General features: G+C 36.2%; 1 protein-coding gene across 1 annotated transcript in view; it reads right to left on the bottom strand.

Annotated features, from left to right (window-relative positions):
- Positions 1-2040: 2040 nt before the first annotated feature.
- Positions 2041-24862, bottom strand: part of LOC136817870 (protein dopey-1-like) — a 32894-nt gene continuing 10072 nt past the window's right edge. Inside the window, exons 6-22 of the mRNA XM_067074202.1 lie at positions 20897-21123; positions 19907-20059; positions 19112-19221; positions 18499-18549; positions 16595-16863; positions 15815-15940; positions 15164-15469; positions 14323-14936; positions 13682-14102; positions 8680-8834; positions 8090-8317; positions 6769-7068; positions 6111-6359; positions 5393-5502; positions 4737-5004; positions 3866-3994; positions 2041-2969 (exon numbers count right to left, since the gene is read on the bottom strand). Of these exons, the coding sequence (XP_066930303.1) occupies positions 2085-2969; positions 3866-3994; positions 4737-5004; positions 5393-5502; positions 6111-6359; positions 6769-7068; positions 8090-8317; positions 8680-8834; positions 13682-14102; positions 14323-14936; positions 15164-15469; positions 15815-15940; positions 16595-16863; positions 18499-18549; positions 19112-19221; positions 19907-20059; positions 20897-21123 (4601 nt within the window). The 3' untranslated portion in view covers positions 2041-2084. The remainder of the gene's footprint in view (positions 2970-3865; positions 3995-4736; positions 5005-5392; positions 5503-6110; positions 6360-6768; positions 7069-8089; positions 8318-8679; positions 8835-13681; positions 14103-14322; positions 14937-15163; positions 15470-15814; positions 15941-16594; positions 16864-18498; positions 18550-19111; positions 19222-19906; positions 20060-20896; positions 21124-24862) is intronic.

Raw genomic sequence — 24862 nt, 5'->3', positions numbered from 1 at the left:
TAGCTAAAGAAATAAACTACAAAACTTAATGTATAAATTTCATCTTTTACCATTTATATTTTACTCCCAAAAACAATTTAATTATATTTATTTCCATATTTTTTACTCCAATAATAAATATGATACCTATATAAAATTCTATTTTATCTATAAATTCATTACCCTAACGCTATTCCGAAAACTCTTGGGTACCTATTAAAAAGCCCTCTACTAATTAATTTTTTGAGCTCTTCAACTCAGAATTCTCAGGATCTCATCTCTACCCGACTTCATCCCTTCCCGCTAGATAGCTTTTGACCATTTAGTTTGAAGCCCAGAAACCAAACTTATTTCCCATCCGAAACGCGTTACCCGTGCTGTTTTTTATATAAAAAAACACACCAATTTGAAAGTAAAATCCATCGAAATATTCCTAATCGTAATGTCCAGTTTCTAGCCTCAAAGTAATGGGCTATTCCAGAAATAGTTTGTACCCCTATGATCAGTAAAAAAAATCCAAGGGGATCCGGAAAATTAAAAAGAAATTCAGGAGGTTACCCTTTCCCAAAAAAGACCACCTCGACATAGAATAGCCCAATGTTTGATAAAGAAGATTGAAACAATGATGTGTTTTAATTCAGAAATTACAAGAGCAGTAAATAATCGTTTCTCCCTTTCTACCTAGACGATAAAAAATTTTTGGATGGATTTTTTTTTAGCTAAAATGTCCAAAAGGTTCTGGATCCCCGGATCAAATACAAACTTGAAGAAATTACTTTAGGCGAGACCAATTTAATTTGTTGTTCTACGGGCAGATCTTTAGCAAAATATGGGTCGGTCGGTCGGTAAAATAAGAATAAATGTTTCATTTATCAGGGTTGGCAAAGTACCGAAAATGTTTTCCAAAAAATATCTAATTCAAAAATTCACTTTTTTTATCTTCGATCAAGATCATAATAAAATCTTAGTGTATGGAATGCTTGATTTTGTAAATTTTTCAATTTCTTGAATTAATTTTCAGCTTTATTCAAATTTGATTCTTACAAATAAGTAGTGTGTAAAATATATTGTAGTGGAAATTCAATATTATTATTTTTTTGATTTTAGCGAAAATAGGGTCGGTCGGGCCCGTAGAACAACAAATTAAATTGGTCTCGGCGCCTTAAATATCAAAATTAAAAAACAGAAAATAAATAAGACTAAAAGAAATGTATGAAAATTTTTCGAAAATTGCAAGGACACGCTTTTTTAATAGAGAAGACTCGCGTAAGCGCACGAGGGTAAATTTTGATGATATTTAATTCAATCTCCAGGAAAAAGTCGTTATACTGAATTAATGGCCCTTTTAAGCCAAAGAAAGAGAGAAAACAACAACAGTTTTAGCCTCAAAAGATTTATAAGAAATAAAAACAGCCGAGCTTAAAGCAAAATCTACTGGTTCTTAACCCTTTAACATCCGTGCGTATTTTTTTAAGGTTCGACATATTTGCCACGGAATGAAATGAAGGTGCGACCTTTGCCGACATCGGCAGTTAAAGGGTTAAAAAGAAAGTAATTCACTTGCGTAACTTGTATGGATGTCAATTACATTTTTGGAATACCTTCTAATACTAATTTTCGCGAGACAGCTTCCCTCGCGAAATAATTTAATTTTCGCGGGACTTATTTTCGCGACTAACTTCAACTGTAAATTTTCGCGAGGATTTAAATTCGCGAATTTTTTCAGATTTTCACATTTTTCGTTAGTTTGATTACGAGATTTTATGTGTACAGTAGAGTCTCCATAACTCGAACGGCTACGAGGAATGACAATTTATTGGAATTACAGAGACATTCGAGTAATGGAGACTCGTTTAAGAGAGTTTCTTAGCTGAAAGAATTTTTAGTGTAAAAAACTTAATTTATCGCGACGATTAAATTTCGCGAATTTAGCGAGAGATGAGAGTTTGAAAAGTTTCGCGAGGGATTATATTTCGCGAGTAAGGTGAAATTTGCGAAAATTCGCGAAATATAATCCCCGCGAAAATTTGTACCCTTAAGGTAATAATACTCCAGCTAGGTAAAGATATTGTTAGAAATATTCATGAGCATTACAGCCATTCATATTATGTTAAAGAAGACGAGTGTTCTATGAAATCTTTTTCAATCAATTCTTCAACCAATTGCATTTTGAAACGAGCAAATTTGGTGACGTCAACGTCTTGTTTGACTAAATCTCCGGTCACCGAAATGAAAAATGGTAACAAATCGTAAATGCTTTGAATCTTTTTCTGTAGTAAAATAAGTTCGCCTGGCACGCGAAGCGGTGTATGCCAACTGTCTTCGCCTAAGTTCTTTTGCTGTAAAATCCGAACGATGCGTGTGATGTACGGGAAAAACACTGCACTTATATGCCGATGTTTAATACTTTCTCGCGATTTCGCTTTCAGTAGTTTTTCTTTTGACGCCAATCGTTTTTGTTCAGATATAGGCGAATTCAAAACTGCCATTTTAGATACTTCTTCGACTTTTCCCACTTTACCGCCATTATGTTGTTCCTTCTTAGAACGCACTTTTGAGTCATGTCCTTTATCCTTGGGAGATTCGGTCGCCGGTTTGTCAGACAGTTCCTCATCAGTAATTTCATCTAGATTCGGGGTGCAATAAACACCGGGCGTTTCTGTAAACGCCCATTTATACACTTGATAATGCGGCAATGATTCGCTTGGTAGAATCAACAAAAAGTCTAACAATTTACAGACCGCCAAGTATAAACGTAACCATTTCGTCGGGTCTTTAAAATATCCGTTTATCCCGAGGAATGATTCAAGTACGGCAACTTTGGTTTTGTTCTTAGGTTTTCCTCCGTTAATTAGCTCGTGTTCCATGTGCACGAAAACGAGGACCAGCTCAGCGAGGATAGGCGGCCAAAATGAAATTAAATGATTGGGTGACATGCGCACCAAGAGTAAACGAAAACATAAGAATACCTGCTCATGAAGGAAGGGACCCTGAAAAAAAAAGTATACATGATTAATAATTGCAGTCAAAGTCTCTATAATAAAATATTTTCTATAATTTGAACCAAAGTTGGTACTCTTAGGTGCCAAATAAACGGGCCCCCCGCTTGTTAATTTTTCGATTTTTTTCCAAATCCCCCCGGACCTTATTAGGACCCCCCCCCGTTTATTAATTTTTGAAAAAATTCCCAGCTACCAAAAGGAAAGTTCCTTGTTTTACTCTAAAAAGCCTAAATTTAGTCTATTTTGACCCTTTTTAGGGTTTTTAAGGTCTATTTTCCAACCCCCCGGTAATTAGGTCCCCCCCGTTTATTTAATTTGAAAAATTTTTCCAACCCCCCCCCCCCGTTTATTCGAACTCCCCCGTTTATTTGGCACCTAAGAGTAAGTATAATTCATTATTTGGAAGATCAACGCAACGCTGAGGTCAAGGAATTACAAATTGGCCATAAGAATTAAAAAAAGATCGATTCTATCGGAAAATAAGGCACTGAGAAGCGATATTTCGCGGGAAAAAGGGATAGATTTTCTCGTTTCTCAAAGAAACGGCTAAAACCAACAGAAAGGTCAAAATTAAAAAACAAATTCTGCATAGGGATCTCAAACGATCTCAATTAGCATGCTTGTTATCGCGAATAGCAAAGAACATTCAGCTTGCTATGTTCATTGTGCAGTTGAATTTCTAGCGCCTTTATCAGAACTCAAAAGACTAACCCCAATGTGTTCTTTCTTAACACTCGCAACTTTATTCAAAATATTTTCATGATTAAAACAACTTTTACAGTTTTCTACAAAGCGTCAATCTGCTGACAAAAATCTACCGATGGTACAATTTCACTTAGATCTTTATGTTTTACAAGGTAATTAGTGATTGGAATAGCATGTACCTGCAATTGACGAATGCTTTCGGCGAGACGTTCCTGGATATCGGGAATGTATTGATGATATTGGTCGAGGTCACCACAAAAAATAACGAATGATAAACGCTTTAACAGCTGGGCACGTTGTTCCATTTCCTAATTGAAAGAAAGTGATGAAGAAAATATGTAAGAGCAAAAATATGAAAATCACTCTTCAATGGTGGCCTGGAGTAGAGGCATAAACCTTAACAGCAGGCAGATACAGTTCAGAGAGGTATGAACCCTCATCCTCACACCAAATTCGTATGGTTGGTGGTCAAATTTATATGATCTACTTTTTTGCCTATTTAAAACAAATTTTTCTCATATGATTGGATTAAAAGCACATCACCGTGAATCACCGTGAATCACTGGGTTTGAATTAATTGACAGAATTTTTAAAAATAGGTATTTACAGAGTATCTAAATTTTATACATTTAATACTTTATGCAAAATATTTAAAACTAATAATGGGCTTTTCCAGAAAATGGAATATGGAGGGTGGAGAATATAACATTTTTTGGATATTTACCCCCGGACAAAGTGACTTTTGACCCCTGGACAGCAGGTCTAACCCTCTGTACAAGCATCAGTTGACCACCTGAACATTCAAAGTTACCCTCAAACAGAGCAAGTTAACCCCCCGGACAAGGAAAATTTTGTTAGATTTTTCACTACCCCTAATGTACGAATATTTTCTGGAAGAGCCCAATGGTATAAATTTAAACAGTATTGGAAATACCACAGGCTGACTTGAAATTTGAACTTTTGTACATAAAATTGGTTCAGCCGCTCGAAAGTTATAAAGAAATTACAAAGAAAATATTTCTCAATTCAAACTTGTACACTATTATTTACCTGTTCCCTATTTGCAAAGATGTTAATGGCGCCCGATTGAGATAGCACTATTTTCTGCATCAAGTCTTTGAACACGCTATTATCGTATGTGATCAAACGGTCAATAATGATTCTCCAGAAACCAAACGATAGCAAATCCATTTGGAAGAAATCAGAATCCAAAAAAAGCTCGTAGACGTCTTTTCGCCATGCTCTTAACGTGTATTGGTAGTCACTGATGGCTGCTAGAAGAGCACTTGACGCTCGATAACCAGTGTTGTTTTGAGTACTATAAGATCAGAAAAAAAAAACATTTACGGAAATGACCTTTTTACAGGGAAGGCTAGAGCATAAAAATCTTTTAAATAACAAAGGCTAAAAAAGTTTGGATGATGTCTACTCTTGTATATAGAGAGGGTGCCAAGTCCCTCCTGACCTAAATCGTCAACTTGTCAGCCCATGTCTTCTGAAGGAATCGCTGATTTGCCTTGAAATTTTACAAAGGTCTTGCCTAGGATAGAGCTAGGACTGGCGTGAAAATGGAAGCTATAACTCCAGTAGAAAATAAGCTCATTTTTTCTTGATCACCAGAAAATAACAACATTGAATATAGTGCTTTCGGGTATCAAAAGTCAGAGCTTCCGCTGCAAACTGTATCCTTTCAAGATAATTTTTACCTGTGGTTTTTCAAATACGGTATGATGTTATAAATGAGGTAGACGAGGGCGGACGCGATCTTGTCTTTTTCTTCACTGACGTACACTAAATCCATCATCGGCGCGATGTACTGAAAAAATGGAAAATATGTATCTCCATAACAAAGTCTTACTAGTATTCTTGATATGCGTAAGTTAAGACTACGCCATTTTTCGAAAAGATGTTTTAAAAATTTGACCCTGTATGTTACTAAAAATCTCCAAAATAGGGGTCAAATTCCAGATTTTTTGGGTGAAAGGGACAAAGAAACCTAAAGTATGGCATTAGGGCCGCATTCAGTCTGTACACAAACCCGATATCTACTGCTAAATTCAAAATGCATTGTCGTAGAGGGTCTGTTGTCATTGTCTTTTCTGATTTGAGATTTTTCGAACCGACCACTGCGATGGAGTATGGGTGAGAGAGGATAGACGACGAGAGAAGTCGTTGCTATTTGAAAATCATACATACTTCATGGCAGAGGTTTCCGTACGGGAACTTTTTTATCAGACAGTAAATGCGCACAGAGTGTACCCCGAAACGATAAACACGAGATACAGAGTAGGCAGCATTTTAATGGTTTGACGGTTGGTATACTTATTGCAGATGACGAAAGAAGTATAACGAGTTGTTCGTCATGGAAGAGTATTAATCGACTTAACTTAATCAGTTTTAAAGGTTTTAACTATGTAACCTTACCTCGGCTAAAATGAGAATAGCCGGCACACTATATTGTGATGTTTTACTGTTCACAACATTAGGTGTAGGAGGTGGTAGATTCTCTGGAAACGAAGATTTATCGGAGAGAGTAGTTGCAGTAGATTCTTCCAAATCACTAGACTGGTCTTGCTGTGTCACCACTTGTAATGAACGACGGAACCAGGCTGATCCTTCTAATGATGAAGCGGCAATGGCGTTCAGACTTTCGAGAAATTTCGTGACCAAATCCTAAAAGATTCAAAAACAATTTATAATCAAGGTCTAAACTCATAATTCTGGACTTTGGGGTGATAGGCGACACGAAAATTAGCTCTACTACGAGGTCAAATTTGCTTTGGGCACGAACCAACGACTTTCAGTCATCAGATACTTAACGAAACCTCATTAGACAAGTTAGAGCTTACCGACAACGTGATTAAGTTAAAGAGGTTAAAAAGATTCTCTAAAAAGCACGAAAAAGTACGTCGTAGTCCAGGAAGGCCTCGGACTCAATTTTTGAAATCTTTGGCTCAATGAGCTTATTGAACTAATTATGAATGAAAAGTTTTCAAATCTTATGTTCACAGGGTTGATTATATGGAATGGACAAATCTTCAGCTCAAATGGCCTAAATTACGTTATTAAGGATTAAATTTACTTGAATTTCACGCCTTGACCTCCTCTCTTCAGACACCGGTATCTTTTGTACGTAGATATTCAAAATGGCCATCAAAACGAACAGGGCGGGTGGCGTCATATTCAACGAATGGGCGTCTTTTAGTAACGCCATCAAAGTGGTTTTGATGCTATCTAAATCATCAGAGCCTTTAGAGAGTAATTCGTATAGGAATTGAAGCATGCAAACTTCCAAAGGAACGGGCTGGTTTCGTTCTTTCATTGCGATTAGTTGACGCAACACTTGTTTGCTGGTGTCCACGATTGTATCCAGTGTTAAAGCCTGTTATTAATATCAAACAAAATGAAATCTGATATAAAAGAATGAGAACATGAATGGCCACTCAAATTGATGTAATCTCCCTCTCCCAAAATATAACAGATATAGAAGAGCTTTAGATATTTTTGGTTTGAAAATTACTGATTTATCGGATAAAAAAGATTGGCCTTTTAGCAACAACAAGAATTTGGCTGCAAGCATATGCAAAGCAAGAACTAACTTTGTTCATCACTTTGAAAGTCACATACAATCAAACCTCCTATGTCGAAGAAAAGGCAAATATCATTAAAAAGCATAGAACCAAATAATAAAACCATCCCAACATTAAGCAGATATTCGACAAGAAAAATCGGATATCGATTCGATATCCGATTTTTCACGTTGAATATATGGTTTATCGTTCACCAATTAGCAGAAAAGCATTTTAATTTTTTCCTATTTCGCATTCAGTCTTTCTCTCTTTTTATGACATTTTCGAACGTTTTACTGTCTTATTTTGTCTGTACACAAACCCAATATCTACGGCTAATTTCAAAATTCATTGCCGTAGATAATCGCGAGATACACTCTGGTACAGAGTATGTCTTATTTAAAGATGTCAATTTCATTGTTTTTTTCTCTTATTACAAAACGTTCGAATTTTCTTTCTCTTTTGTTTAAAAGAACTTTCTTTTTTATCTGTTTTTATATATGTGAGATTTAAATAATTATTTGATCAAAAAACTATTTTCTTTATGCTCGCTGCTACAGAAGAGATATTTTGCTATCGGATATCTAAAAATATTCGACAGTGCGTTTTGCCTAGAGGTGGACGATAATTCAGATTATTCTCTATTTATAGACAGTGCAAATTGTTCGAGTGATTTTATGCTTTTGGCCACCTAATCGTATGTACTGAGAAAGTTGGCACCTAATAATTAACGGTCCTTAGCGCACAGTATTAATTTGAACGGTCCGAAACATGTCTTTTGAAATATTCAATTAACTGACTTGATTGTCAATTAGGGTAGAAAGAAGAACAAACCTTGATAGCTTGAATAATTTCTAGCAGCACACTCTGATCTTCAGTGATGGAAGGTATGTATTTCTTATTACTCAAATGCAACCATTCTTTACTATGAAGGTTAGGATGTGGTTTGATGAACGAAGAATCTCTGTACAAACACCAGACGTCTGCCAGAGATGCTAAGAAGACTACTGTATGATTCATGGCGATGGGTGTGATCAGTTGGAGGATGGATAGACGGACGGCCTGTGCGTCGGGAAAAAAAATAAACAAAGAATAAATTAGACCTTAGATCTTCCCATTTGGCTATATAATACAAACAGGATCATATATTAAAGTAAAAAAAGAGAAAACACGATGGAGAGAATTTGGAAAACCCCCAAAAACATAATGTGTGTCCAAGCTCTCTCGTGTAAATACACTAGGGTAATACTAGGAGGATAAAATGATTCATGTATCACTTTTCGTCAGTGTGATAAAACCTACCATTTCCTAGGCCCCCACCACAGTGGCATTTTACTTTCTTATGTCATACGGTAACCAGCACTACTTCCGCAGCTTTTCCTCTCTAAAAATTGTGAACATGCTCATAAATAGCCAATATATACCTTCGTTTGTCCAATAGCTAGTGGAGTTTTAGAGGGTAGATTTTGTGTGGATATTTTGTTGGCATCCCATACTTTCCATACAGAAGAAATTGCAGTGATGATGGCGGGAAGGATACCTAACAACCCGTCACGTGTCTCGTTTAATGCCGGTGAACCTTAAAGTAAGAAAAAGTTACAAAGAGAATCCTGATTTAGCTGTTGTGAAAAAAGTATAGCAATCGAAAACAAAATGGCAGGTAGAAAGTGTATCAATGACAGGAGCCGGCTATTGGAAAGAATTTTTTTAAATCATGAGCCAAAATATTGCCGGTTCCTAAAAACTTATTTCCAACGTATTTAGTACAGACAAGTTTTTAGCAGGCGAGAGTTCACCATGAAAGTATAAAGTCATGTATAGCCGGAGCGAGAAAAACCTATAGAAATGAATTCTTGGTTAAAAGCAGATTCTCGGTGTATAGATGAATAACGTAGAATCCTGGCTATACTCCAAAGAATTATATTGAATGTTTCATAATACGATTTCATCTATATATTAATAGCCTGTATGTCATTTTGTTTGTGTGTCACTTTCGTTTTCGCAAGCAATGTTTTGTTCTTTTAAAAGATGACTTTTGCTTCTTGCTCCACAAATGTGTTAAATCAGATTCGCGCCGTTTTATAAAGACTTTGAGTTGTTCGATAAGTTTGTTTTGATTGATAGATTATAATATCTGCCCAGACGTGCCCGAGCCCGCCTCTTATGTTTTTTTCTTCTTTTTCTCTCTATTCTTTTGTTTTATGTTTTTGAATGTAATTAACGACCTTATTTGATTTGAGACATTCGAATTCGTTTCAAAACAAAACAAGACGACTTAAAGTCGAAAATTTCGCATAATATTTGAACATCAACGATCAACGACGGAAGACGCGTGAAACGTGACTCCTGCAGCATTGTGGATTTTGAATGAAGCGTTACACAAAATATACACATTTTATTGTACACAAAGGTCGTTTCTTATGAAAAATCTCAATACATTAAAAACAAAAAGATTCCTAAAACATGCGACTAAAAAATTCCTTTTTATAAGCGTAAAAAAGATCTTTTAATTGGGTTCAGAATAAATCAGAGAACTGCAATATACTTGAGAAAAATAATTTTAAAATTTTTTGAAAATGAAGAAAAAAAAAGAACTTTCCATTCTTTGATGGCAGAAACTTCATTTTGTGCTTTGATAACGTGATAACAAGTCACTTGTGATAAGACTTAATTCTTTCACTTGCGCAAAGTTTATATCAACTTCTTTCTATAACCAAAAGAATTTTCTAAAATTGAGAAAATAGCTACAGTAGTCAGAAAAATCTGTTGTATACTATCTTCGCTTTCTGATATGAATGATGGCGCACCACCATCAAAATTATTGGGCTTTTCCAGAAAAAATTTGAATATTGCAGAATATTGTAGGGGGGGTTGGAGGATATAACATTTTTTTGAAATTTACCCTGTGACTTTTGACCCACAGACAGCAGGTCTAACCCCCCGTACAGCAGGTCTAACCCCCCGTACAGCAGGTCTAACCCTCTGACAAGCATCAGTTGACTCCATGGACAATCAAAACTACCCTAAAACAGAACAAAATTACCCCAAACAGAGCAAGTTTACCCACCCACCGGACGAGGCAAATTTTGTAGATTTTTCACTAACCCCCCCCTGGACACTATATTCTCCACCACCCCCCCCCCCCATGTATTTTCTGGAAGAGGCCATTAAAGGCAAAAAGCAGTTGAGTAGTTGAGCTCAAGCTTCTGAACTAGAGAATGACAGGATAAAATCTAGCCAACTTGAAGCTTTAAAGAAATAATACTCCTTGAGATTAAAATTTTCCCAAATTTCAACACAAAAATCCATATAAAAATATATTAACTTAAGGATACAGACTTCGGTCAAGATAGAATATGGGGATTTATTTACCACCTGTCACTACAATTTTCCCACCACATACTAATTCCCTAATTGACTAAACCTCACTAAAAGTGATGCAATTATTTTCTGATGCTATAATAGACCTTTAAAATTAATTATTTCTAGCTTGACCGTAAATCTTTCAAAATCATAAAATAAATGTTTACACACCAGTGAAAGTAGTAAGTGCTAAAAACAGTAAAAGAATCAATATTATACGTAATTGATTAATGGCCCTTCTAGAAAATAACAACAAAGAATCCTTTATGCTCTAACTGCATCCCATTAAAACAAACCCAATCTCTTGCTGGTTATCCCGTAAAATATATATATAGGGGAGAGATTCCAGAAAAGTATCAAGAACCTTAGTGCGGAAATGGGAATCTCATACAAACAACGGTACCACTGGAGTTTTTAATGATTCAAAATGAAAATTCTGATTAGCAAAAGAGGTATCAAGATCGTTGAAGTTTGATTGAAGCTCAATTAGTTTGATTTATTACCTTGGTTGCCCATTCTTGTCACACTCTGATGGCTTATTATTAGACACGAACGCTAAAGCTGAAAGAGCAGGCCAATATCTATCATCCCATCAGCCAAGCGATGTCAATCGAACTGTGTGATTACCGAACCAAATCCAACAGTCATCGAACCAAGAAATTCCGGTTAGTTTGATTGATGTACGATGTGTTTGATTGAGCTGGTTGCGCTAGCAATAGCTGGAATCATTTGAGGTACAAAAACACTGGTCAAACTTAATCGAACTGCAATGTAAGTAATCAAACTTTTTAATCAAACATCAAACTGAAGATTTTCCGGCAAAGTTTGATTACTGCTAGATAAGGTTCGATATAAATCGAACACCTATCGTTCAATTTCGTTTGATGAAATAGTTCAATTACCAAAATCGGTTTGATAGGGTTCGGTTGATCATCGCCTGGCATCGGGGAGGAAAAGCTGGAACCTTTACTTAAACCAAACTCATCGAAACTTCATCAGATAAAAAACTGTCATCAAACTTATATAATCAAACTAATCAAAAAATTGTCTCACAAATTAGGCTCATTAATCGAAGAGCTAAATCGTTTGATTTTGTTGGATAGCTCGACAGTTCGATTATGAAAATAATTGCTGAATTTCAATTGACATGATTTCTAGGAAATACCATGGTCAGGGAAATGGGAAAAACTTGCTAAACCAGACTGTTTGTCACAACTGGTTAATATTTAACACATAACTATCTGGTGAAAAAAGGGAAAAAAGATCATACCTGTGCTGTTTGTAGTTTCAGTAAAGAAGAGGGTTCTAGTGGGTTTTATGTGTGAGTGTTGTTGTGTGTCAAATTAACTCTTTTTGTACTACGTACTGAGCATTATCAATTTATTGGTGCATTCACTAACTACACAAACATAAAATACTTAGTAGTAAACGAATAATAAACCTCTAAATACTCTACAAAAGACCAGAAAACATGATAAAAATTTATACAGGTCAAGTTTCAAATAGGCAAAAGCATACGTGCAACAATCAAGCAGCCATTAAAAAATTCTCATGATGAAGATAAATGTTTACAAAGGCTTGGTTACACTTCTTGCACTAGCGTATTTTAATTATTAAGAAAAGCGCTGTTTTTTATCTTTGTGAGTGAGTCCACTTTTAGAACATTGGCCGTAGTACGCCCGCAGCCAAACGCCCACGCCATAATTTGCGCCCCAAAAATTTTCTCGCCACACACACACACACATAGAAAGACGATCGTAATACTTTCGCTATGCGAAATTAACAAAAGAAAATCTTTCAAACAAAATCTGTTTTAGAAAAGAACAAATTTAAAACATTTAAAACATAAGAATCACAAGACAAGTTTGTTGGAACAACTAAACAGCAACATTAACAATACTTTCATAAGGCGGTAAAAACAAGAGATCTTTCTTCGTAAAAAGGGACTTATAAACATCTATGTCGATAATTATATTGCTGTAAATCTAAGTCATTCATTGTTGAATTCGAAAAGTTATGACGAAGGTGCCTAGCTGCCTGACTTTTGGCCCTTGGACCCTTAGCGAGACTAGAGAGAAGAAGAAATAAGCGAAATTTTGTGAAGTTTACTTCCCTTATTGGGACTAATTTGATTAAATTTCTATCTTTCTGGGGGTAAAAAGTTGAATTTTTTTCCCTATTTTTACCGACTCTTAGTAGGACTGAAGTTTGATTTTCTGATTTTTCCAACCCTTACAGTGACTGCCATTTTTAAAAAGGCATCCTTAAGAATGGCTCATGCCCGTATCCTTCTCTTGCCTAAGTACCCACGGGCTGCCTTTTTTCGACGAATCTCGTGTCATGTCTATAATTTCACTCCTCTTATCTTGACATCAAAGTTTTCCTAATCATCAACAAGTACGGCAAATGTAAAGCGAGCGAAGCGAGAAAAAAATCTAATTGCAAAGCCTTTTCGGACGTCGCAGGTCGCCGGTATGGTATAGTTTGAATAACGCCCTTTCTGATCATTTTTGCAACAATTTAAAAATCTTTTTCAAAATATGGTTAAAAGATACGTGACCTGGGAGGGACAGAGTCAAACTTTGAAGATAATTTTTCTCTTTAGTTTTGACTTCATCGTATTTTAAGCCAGCTTCCCAACATCCAAAGGACTTTAAAATGCGTTCAGCAACAGCCAAACCGGCGTGCGACGCCGGGTACCGGCTAGTTATACTATAATACACCTAGTAGCCCTAAATGCTATAAAGGATAAGGCCGAGTTTAACACGGAATGATGAGGTCGAAATTCTGAGAAAATGAATCCAACCAATTCAGAAACTTGGCGTAAACTCTACCTGGTAAATTCGAATCCAGTCTCTTACCACTATAATAAGGGTCGATTGATAAGAATATTGACACATAACAAAAGGAATTGACTGAATGTGAAATTGCTATGTTTGGGCCTTATTCTCCTTTTGAAGAGTGTGCAATAAAAGGAATTAACCATCAACATGCGTGAAATTTGTTTCAGGGCGTTACAGTCATGTCAACTGTCTTTGTCTGTAATAAAAAGAATTAACCAACCTTCTTCACTGGTTGTCACTTTAGAAGGTGTTGCGGACGTATTGGAGAACACCTGTACCAGGTTCGAAAACAGCGATGAAGACTCGTCAACACTTGTTTTGCTTTTACTACTCACGCGACCAGCCGTTGAACTCAATGTCCCTCCAGTAGTTGTGCTGATCAAACAATAATGACAGAAGGACGTCAAACCGTTTAATAACACCAACATGTAATCGGGCGGGATTTGTACAGAGCTCTCTTCTTCTCGCTCACCGCTGTATGATTCTTTAAAGATTTTAGTGACTGTCTTCAGGTTAGCGCATAATTGATAGACAACGGGTACGATAGCTTTGGACATATCGTTTGAGAATTTAGGTAGACAGGAGATGAGGAGTTTTATCCAATCAGCATGTAGGTGGACCCAACGTTTCTCACGGAGCACCTGGAATAGAAAAGAAATTGATTTAAAGCGAGTTACAGTTGACCCTCTCTAATTCGATCTTCTTCGAACTAGAAAGAGATTCAATTACATAGAGTAACTTATACCACTCCCCAGCTGAGGGGTGTAATATTTTAGTTCGAATTAGAGTATTCGAATTGGAGTCTAATTACGCTTATATGGTCTTGGTAGACAAGTAACAATAATGAAGTACAATACATACTGTTAAGGATGCAGATATGAACATTGGTTGCGACACGATCGGTTTAAAAGCCACATATTCAAACGGCGGTGTTTTTCCGATACTCCCCGATTTATCCCGTTTACTTTTCTTCTCAGTCGGGTTAACATGTGCCGGATTATCTGTTCCGATACACGATTCCAAATGGATTAAGCTTTCAATAAATTTCAACAAGCTAACTTGTAAATCGATATGGTTGCGTTGCTTTCCATTTTGAAGATCCGCGGTCTCCAGCAGGTTGGGATATTCCACCATACTGTAGTATCCTACTTCACTGGACTCTCTATAATCTCCGGTCACGGCATAAACGGTCGATAATAAGCAGTGTAACGCGATACGTTGGATTTTACTTCGCGATAACAAATCATTGACGTAGACGGAGAAGCCTTTACCACTATCACGCGCAATCTCCAGCAAAAGATACGCGATTTGTGTAAGGACTTTAGCACTGGCCTGTTGTACAGTGAAATTACCTTCTAAATCCGCTTGGCTTGCGCGCGCTTCTTGTTGATAATCGGAACGGATGAAGTATAGGCACACTGAGAGGAGAATTTCCAGGTATTTAGCGGTGCTGGCACGGATCAGGAGTTGGTGAGCTGAAAATAATAATTAGAGAAAATGTAAGAAAGTTTTTTGACAACATCCAGAGCGAACCGGAGACTGCCAGAGCTTAATCATTTCACATTATCATAAATTCTAATTTCATACAAATTTTGTCATATTAAAAACCAGGCGCATAAAAAGCTTTAAGATAGTCCAGCTTGAGTAACTGCGTTCTAAATGAGTACACGTCAAGTATAAGATGAAAAAATCTTTTTCTTACCATCAGCTAGAGATCCATAGAACTGGTTTCCCGAGAGAGCTCTTCGATGTCTGATCAACAGCTCACGTAATAACGATTGGTGTGGTGTGTTGCATACGCTCATACTTGTTGTCGCGGCCGAACAGATGAACGCGCGGCCTTCATTGTCAAGGACGGACCCAATATGACTTAAAATGTGTAAGCATTGTTGATGATCGTAGCGTTGAGTGTATAAGAGTTTGTGAATGAGAAGAGGGTGTGTAGGCGTTGTTTTACCACCACGTTGTTGGGCGTTTGATTTGCTGGTCTTGCTGTTTGTAGACGTTTCTATGAAGAAGATAAAGTTGATTTGTGTTACTTGAAGGAGAGCGAAAGTCTCAAGGTCCCATTTATTTTGAGTGTGAACTAAAGTCATATCTTAGGTGGACTTTAATGCGACTTTTGCAATGGAAAAAATTGCAGTGGAAAAAATCTCCCATCTTCTTGAAATTCTTATTATGGTTTTCAGGATCTATAGATGTATAAAAAGTCCTTCAAAAAAAGAACAGAACAGATTTGCAGAAAATTTGCTCTTTATTTTTTGGAAGAAACATTTTGCTTAAAAAACTTTTACATATCGAATATAAAAAAAAACTCTTCGGACATTATCATGGCTAATGTAAGCCTTACTACCTTGCTTCTTGTTACTGAGACTGTTCAAACTTTCAGCTAGTTCATCCATGTCGTCATCAAGTTCTTCATCTTCATCGTCAGCAAAACCACCGCTACTCAATTCAGAATGTGTACGCGATTTCGTTACTGTGAAAAAGAAGAACACTACAGTTGAGTCTCCCTAATTCGAACTTGAACGGGGTATACTTTATGTTCGAATTACAGAGAGATTCGAATTATGGAAAGTATATAGAAAGAGGTTCTCCTTGACGAGGACTACGAATATAAGTTCGCGTTATAGAAAGATTCAAATAATAGAAGTTCGAATAAGCGAGAGTTTACTGTAGTGCAGTTGAGTCTCAAGAACTCGAATCTCTATTACTCAAATGTCTCCGAGCAAGTTTTCTTGTCCCTCTACTAAACAGTCTCCTTATAAACTAGTCTCCATAACTGTAAAAATCTATAACTCGAGCAAATTTTAGTTCCCCATTCGTGTTTGAGTTAACAGCCTTCAAATCCATCACTGACATTATTATATGTGGCCATTATTGCATTCATATTGTTGAGTCATATACACACTCAAGTTCTGAAAGGAGAGGAGAGAGGGGGGGTAATCAGCCCATTGGAGATGCAGTGAAGTCACTCTTTGATGTGTTGAACGACATTTACCAGACTGACGGTTGTACTATGATCTCAAAAGACTATGAGCGGTTGCGCGGTGTTTTTTCAGAGCAAAAAAATTAGTCAAAGGTTAGGAAAATATATACAATGTGACGTTAAAAATATCTCTCATTGACAAACCTTCTCTGGTGTCGTCATCTTCTGACTGAATTTTCTCATCGATTTCTTCAAGTTTATTGCTGTTCGCACCCGAACCTTTCTTTGCAACAGAAGTAATGGATGACCCTCGTCCAGTCTTATTCTTCTCTTTTTTATTCTTCAATAGTGGTACATAATGAATAGCAATGCGTGACGTGGATGGTTCCAGTAGCACCAAGAGAATGGTCTCCAAAATACGTCCAATATCACCGAAATTGACCGAATGCTGGAGCCATTGTTGGGCAATCTCTCTGGAAAAGTACAGTTAAAGAAATTCTTTTTAATGATATAGAAAGAAATTGCTGACGATGCAGAAAAAAAGAATTTCTCAAAATTTGTGCTTGCGTGGCATCGGGAGGGGTAGAAATTTGTCCTTTCTTTTGTTTACGTTGTCCAAGCATACGGATAGTAGATACGTTAAGTGATGTCATTTAAGGGCTCTGACCATAGTGAATTTTTCATAATTGCCGTGTTTAAAATGTGTTTTCTGACTGATGTAACCAACAAAACTATGGCATGTTATACATTTTCTGTTAGACAAACTATTCCTGAATCTGAAAATTCAAAAATTGCATTGAAAAAATTTGATGAAGAAGAAAATGAAGACTTTTGCGAGGAAGCGTATTTCAACTTTGAAGAGCTTAGTTTCGGCGAAGAAAAAACATTTTGAAAAAATTTTCGCAGTAGATGGTGTATCTTTTACAGAACAATAAACATTTTTGCGGAAAATTTTTGTAAATGCTTCTTTGTCTCGAAATCTTCGAAATAGTGGTTTTTCATCAATTTTTCATCTGGATTTTGCTTAAATAAACAGTCATAACTTTTGACACATCTTTTTAGAAAAATTTTCCGCAAAATTTAAAATAGTTCAATTCTTTGCGGACAGTGTAAAGAAATTTTGAAACAAAAAGGTTAATTACCCATTGAAACTTAGCTATTTAAAAATAAATGACATGATTCTTCAATTGTGCAAAAGGTTTTAACAATTTTAGATTTAAACTATAATTATTCTTAATGACACCATTGCATAAATTAATTAATTTTATGATCATGAAAGTAATAAATGATTCATTGCTATTATGGGAATTTAGTTTTATTAATGGTGAACACTGTTTAACTTCGAAATACAATGTGTAAGCGATGAGCTATTTACAAAAACATTTTGCGTCTTGGCTTGGCTTGGCTTGTAATTATTCTCCCGTAATTAGCTTGATGCATACTTTATAGAGAGTTTTGATTTTAAAAGATGAGGTTTTAGATACACAAAGTTCGATACTAAATATCTGACGAAGGAATTAATATTTCACAATTCTGTAAACGCAGTTTTTTGCTAGTTCCTAAAAGGAACCTTCAGCCAAAATATCGACATTAAACTGAAATACTGATTTTTGACTATGGTCAGAGCCCTTAATTCTTGCTAATTCGAATTCTAAAGCGAAGTCTAATTTATCCGAATTACAAAGAGATTCGATTGTAATACAAAGTTTTTCTCGAAAGTTCCCTTGGAGTTTGATTACCGAGTTTATGTATGTGTATTTTTCTTGGACGACGACGGTTAGCTTCTGATTTTGTCTAGATTCCTGACCAGCTGAGGAGGACGATTTTACAGGTCAGAACTGCGGGTTATTCCAAATCGCTTCAGTCACTCTACCGTCCTCCAAAGTGCAAATACATAAACTCGCTATTGACTCGTCGGTAGAGACGATCAAAAGCCAATTTTTTACCAGTTAAATTTAGATAATGCAAGATGGCACTTATTTTGCCGATGATTAAACCCAGTAACGAAAATGCCACACAGAAATCAAGCAGAGGCTGATTTTCAGGACCGAACTAGAAGTGTAGGGTTCTGAATAAAAATAATGACGAGCTCTCAAAGGAAAACTTACCTTACACGAAGGTTTTCTGATCGTAGACTGTTGATTATCAAGAACATACACCTGGAAAAACAAGACAATATTTAATGGCGATTTTGTAGTGCGAATCGAAGAAGTACGAAATCGTTTAAACAATAAAGGAACCATGTCGAGTTATACTAACAAACCCAGTTGAGCCAGTTCGAGACACAAATTTGTGCTAATTTGTGACTTTTCCTAGCGAGTACCTCACCAAAAACCGGCATTTCACACTCCGTTTCTTGGTCTTTTCCCATTCAGGTACATCATAACTGAACGCCGAGACTAAGTACCCAATCTAGAGATTAAAATTTTTGCCTTTTTGCAATTTAAAGGAAGCAAGCACAGTAGAGAGCCCCTGGCTTTTTACTGGCCTAAAAATAGGAATACTACGTTCAAATGAAAGAAATACAGTAAATTCTCTTTAACTCAAATCTCTCGAATGACTCCTTAACACGAACAAGTTTTCTTGTCTCTTCAGTTAACAAAACCTTATAAACGAATCTTCATAACTCGAAATTTCCTTAACTCGAACAAATTTATGTTCCTCGTGCAGGTTCGAGTTATTGAGACTGTTCTGAACATAGTCTTTTACATGCAGACTTACTTATCAATAGTTCTTGTTCCCGTGTTCGCTTTGTTGTTATCGTCTTTGTAAAAATCACGTGACAGATGCCATAATGTCGTAAAACGCCAGTGTGATAATTCCCTTTCATGCTAGAAAGTGATTATATTAGATTAGAATGAAATAAAATCTACAATACACTGCATTGCATAAAAAGTGCGCCAGCATGAAAAACCGTGTAGTAATTGTATAGGTTGCACTTGCAGTCAATGTCAGATTTATAACTTTAGGCTGGACTAAAATTCTTGTTTAGAAGAAGCTACAAATCGTTGCAAATCAGTCTAAATCTAGAGAGCGTTTGTAAAGAACGCTTTGAAAGAAAGTCCCTCGGAAAGTATTTGTGACGAACGGATAGACTGTACACGAGGAATGACAGGTGTCCACGACCAAATACTTTTCGTTCCTGACAGTGTCATGTCAGGCCGTAGCGAATGGTGACAAAAGCATGAAATATTGTTGAATTCTGATTTTATACTGATATGCTAACTCAAACTTCACCAACTTACCTCTTATTGGAACTAATTTTCGCGGGAACTAATATATTCGTGGTTGGAAAAAATAATCGAAAAAATAGCATTTCGCAGGTTTTAATTTTCACAGTTTTGCCCTTATTTGGACAAATTTACTTCATTTTCCTAGGGAAATTTTTGCGATAGAATTGGAAAAAATGTATATTGTGGGTTCAAATTTTCGCGGTTTCGTCAAAAATCCGCGAAAAACGCTAACATTAATTCCCGCGAAAATTAGTTCCAATATAAAGGTAAGTGCAAAACTTACAATATCGAAAGAGACGAGAGCATTGTTGATGACATCTTCACAGACACCAGACGAAGGTGAAATGTTATGAAGCTGCAAGAAGAGTTGGACGGCTCCTTGTTGGTGTTGACATCTGTTCGGTAATAATCGACTCCACAAATTGTTGGCGATCACCTACAGTGGTCAAAGTTAAGTTTGGAAAAGACTGTACATAGCTTATTAGCCCAGGTTCTTTAATTTCAGAATTTTAGTTGGAAATATTGAATAGGGATATTTATTTCTGAATATCATGTATAGTCAATGTCCGGAATTAGCATAAAACTTTGATTACCACATCAGAAGATTACCAATTTACCACCAGTTTGTTAAAATGAATTAACGAAGTGTTCTCGGTTTAACCGAGCTGATCGATTTAACACGCTAAATAACCCTCACTATATCCGATACTAAATTAGCCTGTTCGACGAAAACCGCTTTTTTATCGCGATTTGACAGTGCGCAGTTCGATAACTCGACAAACACTTCAAAGTGTAACTGACCATAAAACATAGAAAAAATTTGGTTTGTGGGAAGGTACTGGCTAATACGAAATGAAATCTTTTTTCAATCTAGATAGAAAATCATGCAACGAGAGCTTAGCCCGGGGGCCATTCATAAAAAGACCTGATTGCCGTATCCTAAAGTCTGCTTCACTGGAAGCAGCCTCGTCAAAATCATCAGAAAGCAAAGCACAATCTGAAGTAGTATCTAGTCTAACGAGATCTTTAGAACCACCTGAGCTAGATAACGTGTATTGGCTGAAAGGTGTGCCGTGGTTCGGTAGGAAATCCTACCTAGGTCACGTAACAATTGCAAAAGAATTTCAGCGCTTGACCAATCAGAATCTTCGGGGGTTTTAGAAAACAATAGCAACAATACTTTTCTTCTTATTCACTTTTTTTTGCTGTAACTCAGAGCACGCCATCTAGCCCTTGTTTGAAGCTAAAGAAACCTAAATTTGAGAAGTCTTACCTTGAACAGATTTGATTTTTGAATCCATTCTAAATTACTTGGTGATATCAGTGGAGTGATCTTACTATACGACTCTGTCTTCTTAGTTTGACTAGTGGTTAGCGTCACGTTAATCAAATCCAATACAGTTGATAGAGCTGAAGACTGGATATCAAAACAATCGTTGAAACAACAACAAGCTAATAACGCTAACAACCAATCAGGAATCGAGTTGTTTTCTTCCTCACCTACAAGCGGAATATTGAACAATGGTCTTTTTTATACGTTTTTCATGAGGAATTTTACGAGGAAGGGCTATAGATAAAAACACTAGATGGATCTTCCTCGCAACTAGCTGAAGCAAAATAATCCGCTTCTCGCCATGTAGGTTGTTTGTTTTGATTGAACAAATTGCCGGTATCGAACTGTGGTCTACCCCAGCAAAGATGGTGCATTACTTTTTTTTTTCAAGTAATGGCACGAATACAAACACTAAAAGGTTCCAGCCCTCCCGCAAAAAACCGGTAGATTATATCCCCAGGAGAAAGGAACCTTTACCTTTCTTCAACTGCCGTGGCTTGAGAAATACAGAGTAGTGTTTTACATAAGATATTTGGGGGGAAGGACCGGATATCAAGGAAAGATGATCCTCGAATATGAGGGTGACAAGAAACCTTCCATTCCTCTTAGGGCAGAATAGTCTACTTCTTGCATCTTGTACTTTCAATGGGAAAATTCACCCAATGAATTTTTTTCTCTGATAATAACATGAGGCTGTAATTTGGGCAAAACCTAACAACAAATTAATCTCATCCGAATCTCAGATGGTTTTAATTAGCGCCTTAGCAAGTGCAAAGAAAAAATTAAAAAAGCTTCAATGGTCTATCATTGATTTCAAATAATCAAAATTAAAAAACATAATAGAAGATAATAAGGAATATTTGCTTCCAATTTTAATTAGTTGTTCTTTTAAATCCGTTAAAAGTAATCTAACCAAGTTTTGCCGTTCTCCCTTTAGGTTATTGAGTATAGGGCAAACGGTGTAATATTCAGAATTTTTTCACCAGTCTTTTTATACACGGTGTATGTGGTTATGGAACGAACAATTTGGTTTTTGACCTGTCTCTGCATGGTTTTTACTATGATCAGTTCTGGTCAAATACCAACATATCAAGCTGTTGGTATATTTCCCGATTGTGCTGAGCCCCATCTATGGTCTTTCTTGAAGTCAGTGTCAACCAGAAATCAAAACATTAAGATAACACACAACAATTTAACATTCAAGTGTCAAAACCTAGATGATCTGTTACATCGAACATTGGACGTTTTGCTTGGTGAACAATTTCAAATGTCTTGTGATGATGGCAAACATAGATCTGGCGAACAAAACAATTGCACGCAACCAAACTTAGCATATTTTATAAGCTACACTGGGAATGAAACGATTGCAAAAATTTTGAAGAACATTTTACAACACGAGCCGTTCCTGGTTGTCACTTTACCAGAAACAAAAATCCAAATTGATGATTATTCAAATTATCTTAACCACGTTGTAACATCACTGAATTGGAGAAACCTAATTTTCATATCAATACATTTTGGCAAACCGATCATGTTTCATAACTATTTTGAGAAGACGTATCAAAAATTGATGAAAACTGAAAAACTCCATCTCAAGAAAATTGAAATCGATGTCAGAAATTCATCTCTCGAAAAAGATCTTATTCCTCTTTTAGGATCTTGGACCAAAGGCCAATCTGCGATAATCCTCTTCGGACCTTTCCAGTCTTTAATACTATCTAATTTAGATCAACTCGTTGGAGTATCAAAAAATCAAACATTCTTAATAACGCATGAACAAAAACATCTGAGAGGATACCCCAACTTAACAACTACACCCCAAAAACATTGGCTAAGCTTAGAGAACCATCAGCGGCTGAAACTACGGCAATACAATGGAGACATAGATGACGATTTTCCAGTAGCACTGAGCGATTTTCTAGCTATCACAAATGTATTCACTTTAATCGGAAATATTGATCAATTAGCAAAAATGATTTCAAATTTTCCCGGATTACAAGTTTTTACCAGTGGTATGAAACTTAGCATCCTCGAACAGTCAAAAAGGTTCGTTTTCCTTAATAGATACTATAAAGATTACACCATCCCGCTCACAGAAATTGGAAGATATCGATCCGGGAATGAAAGTAAACGTTGGGATTTCTTCAATGCACCCGAAACTTCCGAATTATTAATCAATAACTATCCACACACAATTCCAATGGAACCTTTAAACTGTACACCAGGCTACCGGCAAATATATGGAAAGATATCGAATATTGCAATTAGTATCAAATCAGAGCACGGCATGAAATGTGTATTATGTCCTGTGAATTACATCAAACGGGAATACGGTAACACCCCTTGTGTACCTTGTTCCGGTAACCAGAACATAGACAATGGCTACAGAACAAAATGTATCGACCCTTATACCAACAAATACCCTTCGTTGAACAAGAATCAAACAATAATTATAATATCTTTGACATCTTTTGGAGTTTTAATAACACTCGCCACTTTGGTCATTTTCATAAGATATCGTGATACACCGACAGTGAAAGTCTCAGACGTGGTCTTTTCATATCTACACTTGATCACCATTTGTATTGCAATTTTATTCAACTGTCTGGTGTTTATTGGAGTTGTTGACAACTACACCATCGATATAACTATTGCCAAGTGCATCAATCTATCTGTCTTCTATACCGCTAATATCGCTTTTGTTTACACAAAATCACAAAAGTTGATAGACGCTTTCCACTCAACAGTTCAAATCACCGGGGGTGAGGCTAAGAGAACTTTGGCGGTACAAATTTTCACAGTAGTAATATTTTTACTATTCAATAACAGTGTTTTGTATGTGACAACGATTATTGAAAAACCTGGGATCAATGTTCTTTTAGATGAAGAGAACCAGGTCAGATATCATATTGCTAATACTGGTTTCCACTTAAGAGTTATTATCGGGTCTTTGGTTCTTTTCCAAATGGCTTGTTTGGTTCAATCGTTTCGAGGGCGAAATTTACCGGGACCGATGAATGACGCAATGTCTCTTGTTTATGCAACCATGGTGACAACAATGACATTACTGGTTAGTTACCCGATCGGATATTTTCGGGGAATCGGGGATAAAGATTTTCTATATTGTTTGATTGTTGCAAGTAATTGTGTTGTGTACGTGCTATTTTTGTATGGCAAGAAATGTTATGTTATTCTTTTCCAATCGCACAAAAATACAAGACGTTATTTCAACGAACAGAGATTATTCGAAGTATCGCATCACTTCAGAAGCTGAATCAATTTAATTATACGGTGGAGTCGCTATAACTCGAGCACCAACGGGGAATACAAATTTCGAGTTATAGAGTAAGATTTAAAAGGCATTGTTAACTAATGAGATCATAAAACTTGTTCGAATTGAGGAGACATTCGAGTTATAGAGGTTCGATTTAAAAGGACTTCTCTGTATTACGAACACCTATGAAAAAGAAGAATCAAACAAAACATCCTTATACCTTAGAATATATTATATCCCTTATATCCCTCACTTTTTTTCCCTTGTGTATATAGAATTAGTATATAAACCTTGTCAAATAAATCCATTTTTATGTTGAAAAAGGCCAGTTGGCCGAAATATTCATTCTGAAAGATGATTTGTTATCTCTGACTACGTTATATCCCTCATATGTAATAACTGTCATTTTAATCTAAACACGAAAACAAAGCCTAACTTAAGTCTGTCTCAAACAAAATACTTTACATCAAAAATAAAAAAAGCTTTTATCCTCGTTGAAAGAAATTCAGGAATGACATATCTACATATCCAAAGCAACGGCAGTTAATGCAAAATAACCCACCACCTTTGCTGAAAGTAGACAACAGTTTGGTACCGGCATGATTTGTTCAATGTATAACCCGAGAATGGTC

This window comes from Clytia hemisphaerica, unplaced genomic scaffold (assembly GCF_902728285.1).
Source record: "Clytia hemisphaerica strain Z4C2 unplaced genomic scaffold, Clytia hemisphaerica genome assembly, whole genome shotgun sequence".
Lineage (NCBI taxonomy): Eukaryota > Metazoa > Cnidaria > Hydrozoa > Leptothecata > Clytiidae > Clytia > Clytia hemisphaerica.
This window is presented reverse-complemented; position numbering and strand designations above follow the sequence as displayed.